Genomic DNA, 12,844 nt, shown 5'->3' with positions numbered 1-12,844 from the left:
GTTGGAGGTTCCAGGGTGAAAGCCAGAAGATGATTTTAACAAGCTCACCAAGCTGGAAATTATCAGCATGAGCCATAAGAAGAGCCCATCACAGTATATAGGCTCTTGCCCAGCTTTTGAAAAATGCAATATAAAAAACCTTAGAGGGAAAAGAGAAAAACGAGGGGCTATGTATCCTCACTGTGAAGCGATATTTTTACTTGACCAAAGATCTCATTCAAACAGTGAGACTCCTGGTAAATTTAAAGTAGAATTCAGTGGACAAAAATTCCACCTGTATGCCTTTCTCCCTGTTCACAGATCCAGTCTATACACCTAGTGTGTAAAGTGAGACCAACCCATAATAAAGTAACAAAAAATTGCCTAGCCTTCCATTCTCAGTTCCTTACCGTTATGAGCCCCAGAAAGTGAGTTGGGGGGAAAGCCTCTCGTAAACATTGCCTTCAGAGTGAGGTACTTCCTGAGCCCGAGCTGACCCTCAGAAGGCCTCTCCCCACGAGGCAGAGCTCAGGGGGCACCTGTCTTTCCAGAAGCCCATGCAAGATCAGCACTCCTGATGGCTGACACTCTGAAGCTGTCAGAAGGGAAGGCAGGATTTGTCTTTTCATGTCCCCAAACAAGCACGTCTATAGTTAGGACTAGCCTGGTAGCTAAGCATGCGTTACTGTGTCCAGGACAAAGCCGTAGGAAGTTCCAAAGACCTAAATACATACTTCCTTTTACTGCCCTTCGCTTTACTGCCCTTTGCAGATACTACGGTTTCTTGTTTTGTTTTGTTTTGTTTTTTACAAACCGAAGATTTGGGGGCACCTGGGTAGCTCAGTTGTTAAGCGTCTGCCTTCCGCTCAGGTCATGATCCCAGGGTCCTGGGATCGAGCCCCGCATCGGGCTCCTTGCTCAGCGGGGAGTCTGCTTCTCCCTCTCCCACTCCCCCTGCTTGTGTTCCCTCTCTCGCTGTGTCTCTCTCTGTCAAATAAATAAATATAATCTTAAAAAACAAACAAACAAACCGAAGATTTGTGGCAACCCAGCACCCAGCAAGTCTGTCCACACCATTTTGCCAACATGTGCTCACTCGGTGTCTGTGTGTCAGATTTTGGTAATGCTCACATTTCAAACTTTTTCATTATTATTATGTGTTATGGTGACCTGTGATCAGCGATTACGACTTACTGAAAGCTCAGAGGATGGTTAGCATTTCTTGACAACAAAGGCTTTTAAATTAAGGTACGTAGATTGCTGTTTTAGATACGTCATTGAGCGCTTCCGATGTGTTATTCCAGGTACGTTATCAGGTAGTGTCAGCAGAACTTTTATGTGCACTGGGAAACCACAGAATTCACTGGACTGGCTTTATTGCCATATTTGCTCTCTTGCAGTGGTCTGGAACCAAAACTGCAATGTCTGCGACGTGTGCCTGTAAAAGTCTGGGCAGCAGAGAAAACAGAGGTCACACTCTGCCTTCTTTGCACATTGGCTCCAACAGCCGGGTGACCGGGGGCACGATCCCAGCAGCCCGCGGCACTTTCCCTTTTCCGGCCCTCTCTGCAGTCAGTGATCTAGGTCAGTGACCATCGTTACGGGTCAGAGAAGAAAATGAAAAAGCAGATCCTTCAGGCAAACTGTGAAAATTTGGCTGAGAACACGCTGTAGGGTTTATGGAAGAATGAGCAAATGATGAACATTTGCCCCTATCAGGGCATCCCCAGCCAGGCTCATTCCCTTTCATCTCTGGCTGCATGATCCTTGGGAAGATCATGTGCTAGACGGAAGTGGGGAGCAGTTCTAATTTCCGTCACCTTCTAGAATATTCTGTGAGTAGTCAGTCACACCCTTGGGCTCTTGGGGTCCCAGGCTATCCTGGCAGAAGTTTATGCTATGCTCCCCAGGGGTCCCAGTTTGGGGATCAGCACCAACAGCAGATAGCCTGCTCAGGGTTAGGGCTGTTCGCTTCACCCCCAGAGGCTGGTGCCACCTCCCCCTCTACTATTTCTTTCAGGATTCCACTGGGAAGATGCCATGCAGGGGAGTTATATCACCTGTGAAGTGGGAACTGCGAGGCTAATGAAGTAATCTGCCTACCCAAATCAGTAGCAACTGGTGTTACTCTCCTCTGGTATGCCCCCCCTTCAGAGACACACACAAATCCACAGGAAAGATGCTTGCATATGGCACAGAGAGGAAGGGCCTCTTCTGGGGCACGTGGGAACATGTGTGCAGTGTCCCATGAAATCCTTTCTGCTGAGTTCTATGTCTTTCGGGACAAAGGACGGAGGTCAGCAGAGAATTGACCCTTGGACAATGTGCTGGGGGCTAGGGGGCCAACAGCTGCCTCGGTAGGGCGTCTGATGCTGTCTTAGCTCTGAGATATTCACGGGCGCGGGCAAACAGTCTGTCCCTCCCACAGACACCTCTGACAGTCCAGCTCCCATCTGATTCCTATCCCTGAAAAAAATACCAGCAGTGGCCAATGAACCAGCCTCCGCTGCTCCTTTGTTCTTACAGTGCTGCTGGTGCGGGCCCACAGAACAGATCTAATCCTGGCTACAAACAAGCCATGGACACCGGCAGAGAGAAGGACCAGAGTCCGGCTGGTCTGAATTCAGCCTGGACCCACAGGGTTCCTCCACGCTTCTCCAAGCTCACATGAAGGAATAGGACCCCCATCCCAGGGCCCCATTTCTTCCTGCAGAAGGGAGCAAGGCTGCCGGTCTGGGGCACCTGGGGAGCCAAAGGCAGCGCCAGGTGGGCCTCCTATAGATTGTAAGTGGTCAGGATGAAGGCAAAAAGTGAGAAAGGAAAGAAAAAGAGCAGAAAGAAGCCAAGGAGGGAAGAGGGAGAAAGACAGATAGTAGAGGAAGAGAGGAGGGAAACAAAGATCCCCTATTATCATGCTTCCAGACTCACATTGGGGCATCCCTCTATGCCCGGCCTCACCAACCTTAGAGCATTTACTGACCAGCTGGGGACAGACCTGCCACCAGGCTCGAGATCACCATGCCCGTCCCCGCGGGGTCCGCCCAGACCCTGGTTGGAAGGATACTGTAGTGTCTTCATGTAGTTCTGGATTGCCTGGAGCCAGTCTGGGATCGTCATCGACAGCCTGTAGTTTGGAACCTGGGGGACTGAAGGCTGCAGAGAAGTAGAGAGAGAACTCTTTATCAGGGAGATGCTCCAGGGCCCAATGTCTGAGGGCAGCCAAGGGGCCGAAAGCACCAGAGAGCTGCTCCTGACAGCAGACGGCCACCTGCACAAGGTCTCCCCAGACCACGTGGTCCCTTGCCAAAGTTCTGCTTGTCTGTGTTCCCTCCATACACTCTGCCCTGGGGCACCATGGCTCGCTATGGCCCTCTGTGGGTTGTGAATGTGAACGCAGCCTGCCTCCCCATGGGAGCCTCAGCGTCGTCTCCTTGAGGCCAAGGACCATGTCCTATAGCATCCCCCACTAAGCCTGGCCCAGGATGTTCACAGGGGTACCCCACTAACCCTCACATTTTTACTGCATGACTACACCTTTTGCTGCATGGCTGGTATGACCCATTATACTCCAGGACACTACTGAATACAAGACGAATGGCACCTGCCATCTCTCCTCAACACCACGCCCATCGAGGCCCTTCCCTGAGTTTGGCCCAAGCGGATTAGCAAAGATTCCCCTCTTGCCATGACTCTTCCCAGGTAAGGGCAGCCCCTCTGACTCATGAACACCCCCAGCTGCCCAGGCGCCTCTTCTTTTCCTCGCCTGCCCCTTGGTCAACACCCACTGAGTGTCTACGACTGAGTGCACGAAGTTCTAACCACTGCTGGGAAAAGAAAGGAGCAACATCAGGGGAGGACTGGAAAGCGGGAGATAAGTGCCTCTTCTCAGGAATTTAGAGCTAAGACACCAGCTCTGAGACACCAGGCAGCTCTGAGCACCCCTGCCCATGAGGCCAAGAGCAAGAATGAGCAGGGGCTTCTAATCCAGCCCTTCTCTTCCTGGGTAGAAAGGGACGGTGTGTGCTTTCTTCCCCCTATATGCTTCTCAGTCTCGTAAGCTTGGCCTCCGGCAGGGCTGTTGGTGACAGAGACACTGGGCCCTGTGAGCCTGTGGAAAGGGGAGGCTCCTCCAGGCTTAAGCCACTTAGGGAGGAGCAGAAGGGGCTGCAGGACGGATTAGTTCATCCTCAATCCTCGAGAACACAGGGAAAGGGAGGCCCTGGGGATTTAGCGCTCAGCTGATGGAAGGTGAAGCCGCCGGTGGAGAGACTTGGGGACGGTGCTGCGCAGCCTGGCTGGGCACCAGGGACAGACACCGCCCAAGGACATGCCCTGGCCCCCTCCCTGCTCTCCAGGCTCGGGCCCACGCTGAGGCTGGAGGGCGCGCTGCCCCTGGGCCTGTGGCGGGGCCCCTTCCATACTTCCACGCCTTCCACACCTTCTACACCTTTAGCTGCGGTTACTTAAAATGCTACTTGACATTCGTTTCCTCTCAGTGCTTCTCTTTTCTCTTGGCTTTGCAACTTCCTACTTCACAGCAACTGCCCCTCCGGCAGAACGGAGACCAGTCACACGTCCTGCTTCACGGCCAAGGTGCCGAGAGTGTGTGTGTGTGTGTGTGTGTGTGAACGTGAGGGGGTGTGTGTACATGCATGCACAGCTGTTCTGCAAACTACATGCGGTTTACAACATATCCACTCAAATCACGGTTCTGTCTTGGAGAGGAATTTTGGGGAGCAAAACGTTCCAACGTGACCATTCGCTCACGTGACCCTCCCACACGTGCAGGTGCACGTACACACACACCGATGAAATGTATGTATTATGTATTATGAAATGTATCCTCGTATTTCTGCCCTTACAAACACTAGAAGTGTCCATCTTGTTCTTGCTTTTTGCAGTAACATCCACTGATCTACCCATACCTGGAATTCTGTGGAAGAAGGTGCCAGAGATTGCACAGAGAAGTGAGGAGAGAAGGGGAGATGTAGACAAACATTTCTTTAGCACCTGCTACATTCCAAGCTCTAGGTCAGGGGCAAGGGAACACAGAGACGGAGGAAGGAAGGAAGGAATGCTGTCTTAATTAGACAGCATTAAGGCACACGTGTATTTCTACACGGAAAAGTGCTATTTGTATCTATTTAATACAAAAGATGGTAAAAGCATGGGGAAATGCCCCAAAGAATCACCGGCCACCTAAGGGATCCTCAGAGGGGTGTCCCTTGGCCAGAGCCCTGCCATAGCCACACGGACTTGGTTCAGAGGTGGCTACGGGGGCCAGCCACCAAGCCCAACAGAGCCCACAAGAGCCAGATGGTGGGGTGGGAGTCAGGCAGCAGCTGGTCCTCAGAATAGCAGCCCGATGGCGCCCAAGGGCTTTTAAAAACAGCTGCCTGGTTACCTCAGGCCCGGCTGAGAGTGCCGGAGCTGTGGCCACATTCCCCAAGCCCCAGCTGGGGATCAAGGCCGCAGTGGGGAGAGGAGCTGAGACAGCTGAGGGGCTGATGTCATCAGGCTACAACGCACCCTGCTGTCTGGGAAAGCTGGCTGGGGCTCGGGCTGGGGGCCGGCTCCCAACCAGCATCTCAGGCCTCCAACACGCCCACAGGACGGTGGACTATATAAACCAGGTGGGCTCCTTGGCCGGTAAGTATGAGACCGACACAAGATCCAAGTCCCTGCTCTGTCACCTACTCACTGTGGACCCTGTCCAGCTCCATGACCTCTTTAAGCCTCTGTTTCTTTCCTGATAAAACAGGAGAGTATCACCCTTTTCAAACCTTCTGGGCTGGTTGTAAGGATTGTAGGACCTAATGTACAAAGCAGGCAACTTGGGACTGGCGCTCAGCACTCTGGAAGCGTTGGCTATGTTATTATTCATCAACAATGTGTTTTCGGGATCTAGACTGGGGAAGCCTGAATGGTCTTCACTTTTCTGGAACTGGAAGACAGAATCAGCAGGGCCTGAGTCTCTGCACACTCAACGTGGAACATCACAAAGATGCCTTCTCACCCCAATGGAAGAGAACACGTCTACTTCCCCCTGGGGACACATCTTGACCATGAGCTAATATCCTTAATTCATGAACAGTTCATACAAAGTTATAAGAAAACTCTTCAGGGGCACCTGGCTGGCTCAGTCAGTACAGCATGTGACTCTTGATCTCGGGGTCATGAGTTCGAGCCTCACATGGAGTGTACAGATTACTTAAAAAAAAAAAAAGTAAACTCTTTGGGCTTTAATGAAAAAAAAAAAGGCCCAAAAGGTAGAAGAAACCCAAATGTCCATTGACAGGTGAATGGATAAACTTTAAAATGTGGTACAGGGGCACCTGGCTGGCTCAGTCAGTAGAGTATGTGACTCTTGATCTCAGGGGTCATGAGTTTGAGCCCCACATCGGGTGCAGCTTATTTTTTAAAATGTGGTATATACATACAATGGAATATTATTCAGCCTTTAAAAATGACATTTTGACACAAGCTACGACATGGATGAACCTTGAGGACATGCTAAGTGAAATAAGCAAAACATAAAAGGACAAATATATGATACCTCTTACACAGTCGTCCCCCTTTATCCACGGGGCATACGTTCTGAGACGTCCCCCCCCCCCAGATGCCTAAATCTGCAGATAGTGCCAAACTCTATCTATACTATGTTTTTTTCCCCATGCATACATATACCTCTGATAACGTTTCATTCATAAATTAGGCACAGTGAGGAGATTAAAATAATCAATAAACTAGAACAAGTATAACAATGTACTGTAATAAAAATTATGTGAATACGATCTTTCTCAAAATCTCTTATTGTAGTGTACTCACCCTTCTTGAAATAGGAGGTGATAAAATGCCTACACAATGAGATGAAACGAGGGGAATGGCGTAGGCATCATGACCTGGCCTTAGGCTATTGACTCTCTGACCACAGGTCAGAAAGAGGATCATCTGGGGCGCCTGGGTGGCTCAGTTGTTAAGCATCTGCCTTTGGCTCAGGTCATGATCCCAGGGTCCTGGGATCGAGCCCCGCATCGGGCTCCCTGCTCCGCGGGAGGCCTGCTTCTCCCTTTCCCACTCCCCCTGCTTATGTTCCCTCTCTCCCTGTGTCTCTCTGTCAAATAAATAAATAAAATCTTAAAAAAAAAAAAAAAGAAAGAGGATCATCTGCTTCCAGACGGCAGGTAACCATGGGTGACAGAAAGCATAGAAAGTGAAACAGTGGAGAAGGGGGGCCAACTTTATGAGGCAGCCACAGTAATCAAATTCATACAGACAGAAAGCAGAAGGGTGGCTGCCAGGAACTGAGGGGAGGGAGGAAGAGGGGTTAGCGTTTAATGGGTACAAAGTTTCAGCTAGGGAAGAAGGAAAACTTCTGGAGATGGAACACAACAGTGTGAATTACTTAACGCACAGAACTGTACACTTACAGGGGGTTAAAATGGTAAATTATATGTTATGTATATTTTACCACAATTTTTAAAACAGTCATGAAAAGACAATTCACAAAAGAAATGAATACATATGAAAAAAATTTTCAAGCTCACTAATAATTTAAGAAATGCAAAGTAAAGGGGCGCCTGGGTGGCTCAGTCAGTTAAGCGTCTGCCTTCAGCTCAGGTCATGATCTCGGAGTCCTGGGATTGAGCCCCGCATCAGGCTCCCTGATCAGCGGGGAGTCTGCTTCTCCCTCTCCCTCTGCCTACAGTTCCCCATGCTTGTGTGCGCTCTCTCTCTCTCTTTCTCTCTGACAAATAAATAAATAAATAAATCTTAAAAAAAAAAAAAAAAGAAATGCAAAGTAAAACCACTGCAAAATGCCATTTTCACCACCAATTAGTAGAGATATTCTGAAATGTGGACACCTAATGCTGACGGGGATGCTCTTATAAGGCACGATGGGAACATAAATTGGTACAACCTTTTTATAAAATGCCCATGGCACATTCTTTTTTTTTTTTTTTTTTCCTCCCTAACGGGTCCTAAGAGTCCCTCCTCATGTTATTTTCCTGCCCTGTTTCACCTGAAACCCCAGCCTAGATTTTCCATGGCCGTTCCCCTCAAGGTTCCTGCCTCCTGCCTCCTGCAACCAGCCCCTCAAGTCACAGCCCAGCTGATGAAGGCGGAATCCAGAGGGAAGAGATCAAAACCAGCCTCTCTACACAGGCACTGTGCCTGTGGTCTGGGGTTGGGGACCCTGAGAGGTGGGGGGCAGGAGGTAGGAGTGGGCCAGAAGGGAAGATAGCTGTTCACGAATAATGCAACCAGCCACAGGGAAGGCTTCTGTGGTCAGGCTCTCTCTCATCCCATTCTCGGCAAACACAATTACCTGTCCAAAGAATGCAGAGAGAAATGATGTGAATGGACATAGGTGTGTAACTGGCATCCCCATAAGCAAGAGACGGGGAAAGGCAGAAAAGGAAGCCCGGAGGCAAGCCAGAACACTCGGCACCAGGAATCTTCAACAAGAAAGAACAAAGAGAAAGCAAAGCTTTTGGCCGTCCCTGCTCTGGAAAACACGGGTACCTGTGCACACACACCAGGCAGAAGAATCTTCTCTGGCAACTTGGAGAAGCAGCATAGAATATCACTCATGAGCCCAGGATGGACCCCAGGCCTCTGCATCAGGGGCAGCCAGGAACCTGTTGAAGGCGGCCTGGTGTGGAGCTCTGGGGGTCTCAACCTTGGGCCAAGCAGGAAGGACAGACCATGGTTCTGAATCGAGGACACAGGCAGGAGTGAGCTGCCTGCGTGAGCTAGCAGGGGGCAGGAGTGGGCCCTGACTGCAAACTCTCCCCGCCACAGTCTCACACTTCTCCGCTCAGTCAAAGCTGAGTCCTCTAAAAGTGAATTCCTTCCCAATTTAGAAACAACATGAGAATGAGGCACAGAAACATGGGGTCTTTAAGAAACTATTGCTGTTTCCTGCTGAATCCATTCTGGTCACCCCTTGGAGAGTCCAGCTCAGCCAGTAGAGAAGCGGAGGAGCTGTTTCCTAGCACACCCTGCTGGTTTTTCTGGGCCAGCCCCTCTCTCTGCTTCTCCCTTCTCTTCCTCTATCATCCTCCAATGACTGCTGCTTTTTGGTACTTTCCCTGAAAAGCCCCGGACTTCAGCTAGTCAGCTGCTAGCTTGGACCCAGTAACCACCAGGGGTGAGGCCTGCAGTCACATATTTAAAAGGTGGCTTGCAGAGGAGGTGAGCCCCCGGACCCCCGAGCCCCCCACCCCCCCTCCCGCCCCGGTAGGGGCACCTGGACCTGTGGGCAGAACTTCCCATGGCAGCTCACAAAATGTCCTGCAAAGAAGTATCATTCAGTCCTCCTCTTAAACCTTTGGTACCTTCCCCTGTCCTCTTTTGCTTCTTAGTCTATATTCAATTGCCAAAAAAGGTTAGTCTCCCTGAAACTCTCCAACCCTCTACCACCACCCAACACCCCTCTTCTGTACAAAGTCCTCAGCAAGACACTGGTAAAGGAGAAAAGGACACGGACCCAAAGGAAAAAGTCTGCCAAGCTGAGTGCAAGAACAGCCCTCGGACCAGAGAGGAGCGGCCCCCGGAACCAGGAGCTATTTTGAAGCTCTTTCCCATCTCAGGACCTAGGTAGGGGTCAGGGGTTGGGGAATGTCAGGACTTGGGAGAAGGGGATGCTGAGATGGAGTTGGGGTGGGGGAGAGAACCAGCTATTATGATGCAATGTAAGAGAGAGAAATGTTAAGTTTTTTATTTAGGTTCAAAAAGCCAAGGTCCATATTTAGCCTGGGGTTTTCCTGGCTTGGCAGGAGTTCTCATATGACTTCAGATTACTGTGAAAAGATAAGACAGTGTGGCTGCTATATAAAAAAAGGGAACTTTTTTTTTTTTTTTTTTTTTAAAGAACGCAGCATTCAGCCACAATAGTGGAAGCATCAGGTACGGGTCTCAGGGAAGAGTGATCTGTGTTCTAAACCTCTCAGACAACATTGAGAATATTGTGTTTCATATGTGCTTATTTTAGAGGGCTGACTGGTGACAAACTAGCAAGTGTCCTAGAAAGAGGGTGAGGAGAGTGCTTTGATCTGGGAACTGTGACACTAAGACCCAGTGAAGGGAGCTGCGTGAGGACAAAGAACTAAAGGAAGATGCAGACTGACGGAAGCTCACGGCTCTGAGGACTTGTTCTAAGTCAACTCTGTTGTCTCATTGGAGACCTGGAGACGTACGGGTCATATCATCAAGGGACTGAAGACCTGGAAAGAAATTTGTATGAAATCTGGGCTACTCCCATTTTACAGATGAGAAAACTAAGGCCAGAGATTTTAAGTGAGTGACTGAGGCCACAAAGCCAGATGTAGCACAACCAGGACTAGAATTCAGTCCCTTGATTTTTACTCCAAGTCCCATCCTTACTCCAAGAGCACTGTGTCGTAACATTCTAGGGAGCTGTGAGTAGCGAAGGAGGTAGATGTGTGCTGCTGTGATTCAAACAGCAACACAAGAATCTGCGGGGACGTCGCGCTGAAGATGAAGAAGGAGAATTTCTGTGCCACCGAAGAAAAGAGTTTCCCAATCACCAAAACCCAAATCTGGCCAGGCCCCGGGGCCAGCTGCCCTGTGAGGTGATGAGCCCCCCATCCCCATGAGGGCTCTGGAAAGAAGAAGGGATTCTGCCGAGGTGGGAGACCAGTCTCCACCAAAACAAACATTCCCTGATTTCCATGGAGGAAAGGGGTCCCCACACACAAGGCCAGGAGGAAGATGAAGCCACAATTAGAAGCAGGGTCAGCGGTCAGGAGGCTGAATTAGAATGGCAGCATGGGACAGCAGGAACAGGCCTCTGTCCCCTGTGGCCACCTCTCTTCCATGCTTAAAGGGCTCCCAGGTCCTCCTTAAGTAAAGCAAGGCTCACTCAAGTAAGGACAAAATCTGAAGTCAGAACTACTGGCCAAGACCAGTGTTGTTCTCATGCTCAAGGAAAACCCAGCAAGGTAATTACAGCTGACACTGAAGCAGGAAAGATCCTCGTTGGGCATAATGAAGATCTCCTTGCCCTGCTGTAAGAAAGCACTGACTGACTGCAGCAGGAAGCGTCCGGGCTCTGTCACTCCCCCCAAGGGCACACACAGCTCTCTGGCCTGCAGGGCTCAGATGCTCAGGTCACCAGATGCTCCAGGTTGGGGATTCAGCCAGATGGCCTTTCAGGTCTCAGGTCTGGCATTTCTAGACCAGTCCAGGAATGTTCTCAGCCACATCAGTGTCCCCAGGGGCCAACGGAAACCATCTGCCATGCCATAACCCCCAGGCTCTGCAGCATTTCTCTGCAGCTTGCATTTTGAGGTCTCACAGAGTGACCACCGCACATCTCCCTCCCTCCGTCTTACTAACTATATCCTCAGCCACCAAACTCAGTCTGCTCACTGGCTTCTCTCCAAGGTAGAAAGAGTTTCACTCCTGAACCTCTTTCTCTATCCAGTGAGACTAATGCATCATGTGCACTGGAAAGTCCCTTTCAAGCAATAGCCAAAACTCTTCTTTTTTTTCTTGGAGTGCAGATAAGCTGGGAAAAGAGACAGTTCACTGCTTTGCAAGTTTCAGAGGTGAAAGTCACTGTCATGAAAAAAAAATTGGCAAAAAGTCTAGAAATGATTCACGCTGAGAAGTCTGACTGGTTGATTGCAAAATTCATTCACAGCCTGATAAATCATTTGCAAGGGAGAGACAGGGGAGGACTCAGAGTCTCCAAAGACGACAAGTAGGGTGGGATCCCTCGGGGGGCCTGTGCATTCTTGGCAGCGCTGGTGTTACCTGGTGGCTACGGCTTTTGCTGGAGGAGCATGCACATGGGGGTGAGCAAACAGTTTGGCTGGAGATTCAAAGAACTCTTGGCATGACCAGACCACACAGTCCCAGGACAGGAAGCCCTCTACCTCTCCCTCCCCCATTTCTAAGGCTTCCAAGACAAACATCTCTATTAAGCAAAGGGGGTGGGGACTGGCCGGAAGAATGGGGAGCATAAGGGAGTTTAGAGCTGGACCAGGACAATGGACATGGCCACTACTTGCTATGCAGACTGAAGTGTTCCCATCATTGCCCACCCCACCCCGTCCATCGAAGCCTCTGACCTTTGCCAAGAAGGTGGCGTTCCTGATGGCGCCCACCATTTCTCCCCCCTTGGGGTGCACCTTGGCCACATGCATCCACATGCGCTCCCAGGTGTGGCTGTCGATGGGGAAGCCGCTCTTGTTAACGTGAAACAGCACCCCGCCGTCTTTGTCCTCCTCCTCCGAGCCCCCGCTGGTGGCGAGGCTCACGGGCCGCGCGTGGCTGCTCCGGGACCGGGTGCCTTTGGCGCCTTTGGGGTGGGGGCAGCGGTGAGTGTCGGCCGCGGAGCCGGTCATGGTGGGGCCGGGGCGGGGCGGGGGCGCGGGGGGCGCGCTGCGGCGGCGGCGGCGGCGGGGGGCGTGTGCGCGCGGGCGTGGCGCGGGGATCAGCGCCCCGCGGGGACAGCCTTCTCCATGCCTCTGGCTGCCGCAGGACGCGCGAACCGGGAGCGGCGGCTGGAGCTCCGCTTACCGGCCGAGCCTGAATCAGTGGAGACACAGCACACACCACGGGTAAGTGTACACCAGAGGAACCGAGGCGGGGGCCACTGTGTCCAACGGCGGTGGGGCCTCGGAGTGGCCCCGCGTCACTCCCCGCTCCCCCCACCCCCGCGCGCCGACAGACCCCCTCCAGCAATTGCACACGAGCTTGCAGCCATGCAATTCCCGAGGAAGGCGACTCGAATTTTGCCCCAAAGCTTCACACACCCCTAGACACCGGGAGGGGGATCCAAGGAGCGTGGAGGGTGCGGAGTGGACGGGTAGGGAGAAGAAAGACAGCTCGT

General features: G+C 51.3%; 1 protein-coding gene across 2 annotated transcripts in view; it reads right to left on the bottom strand.

Moving 5' to 3' along the window:
* The window catches only part of VASH2 (vasohibin 2), a 38,244-nt gene extending 25,888 nt beyond the window's left edge, over window positions 1-12,356 (bottom strand). For both annotated transcript variants that reach the window (XM_032393103.1, XM_032393105.1), the window contains exons 1-2: window positions 12,081-12,356; window positions 3,044-3,132 (exon numbers count right to left, since the gene is read on the bottom strand). In XM_032393103.1, coding sequence (XP_032248994.1) covers window positions 3,044-3,132; window positions 12,081-12,356 — 365 coding nt within the window. The remainder of the gene's footprint in view (window positions 1-3,043; window positions 3,133-12,080) is intronic.
* Between the last annotated feature and the right edge of the window lie 488 nt (window positions 12,357-12,844).

Source organism: Phoca vitulina, unplaced genomic scaffold, assembly GCF_004348235.1.
Source record: "Phoca vitulina isolate PV1807 unplaced genomic scaffold, GSC_HSeal_1.0 scaffold71, whole genome shotgun sequence".
In the NCBI taxonomy this organism is placed as follows: domain Eukaryota; kingdom Metazoa; phylum Chordata; class Mammalia; order Carnivora; family Phocidae; genus Phoca; species Phoca vitulina.
The sequence above is the reverse complement of the archived record's forward strand: the minus strand, read 5'-3'. Positions and strand labels throughout refer to the sequence as shown.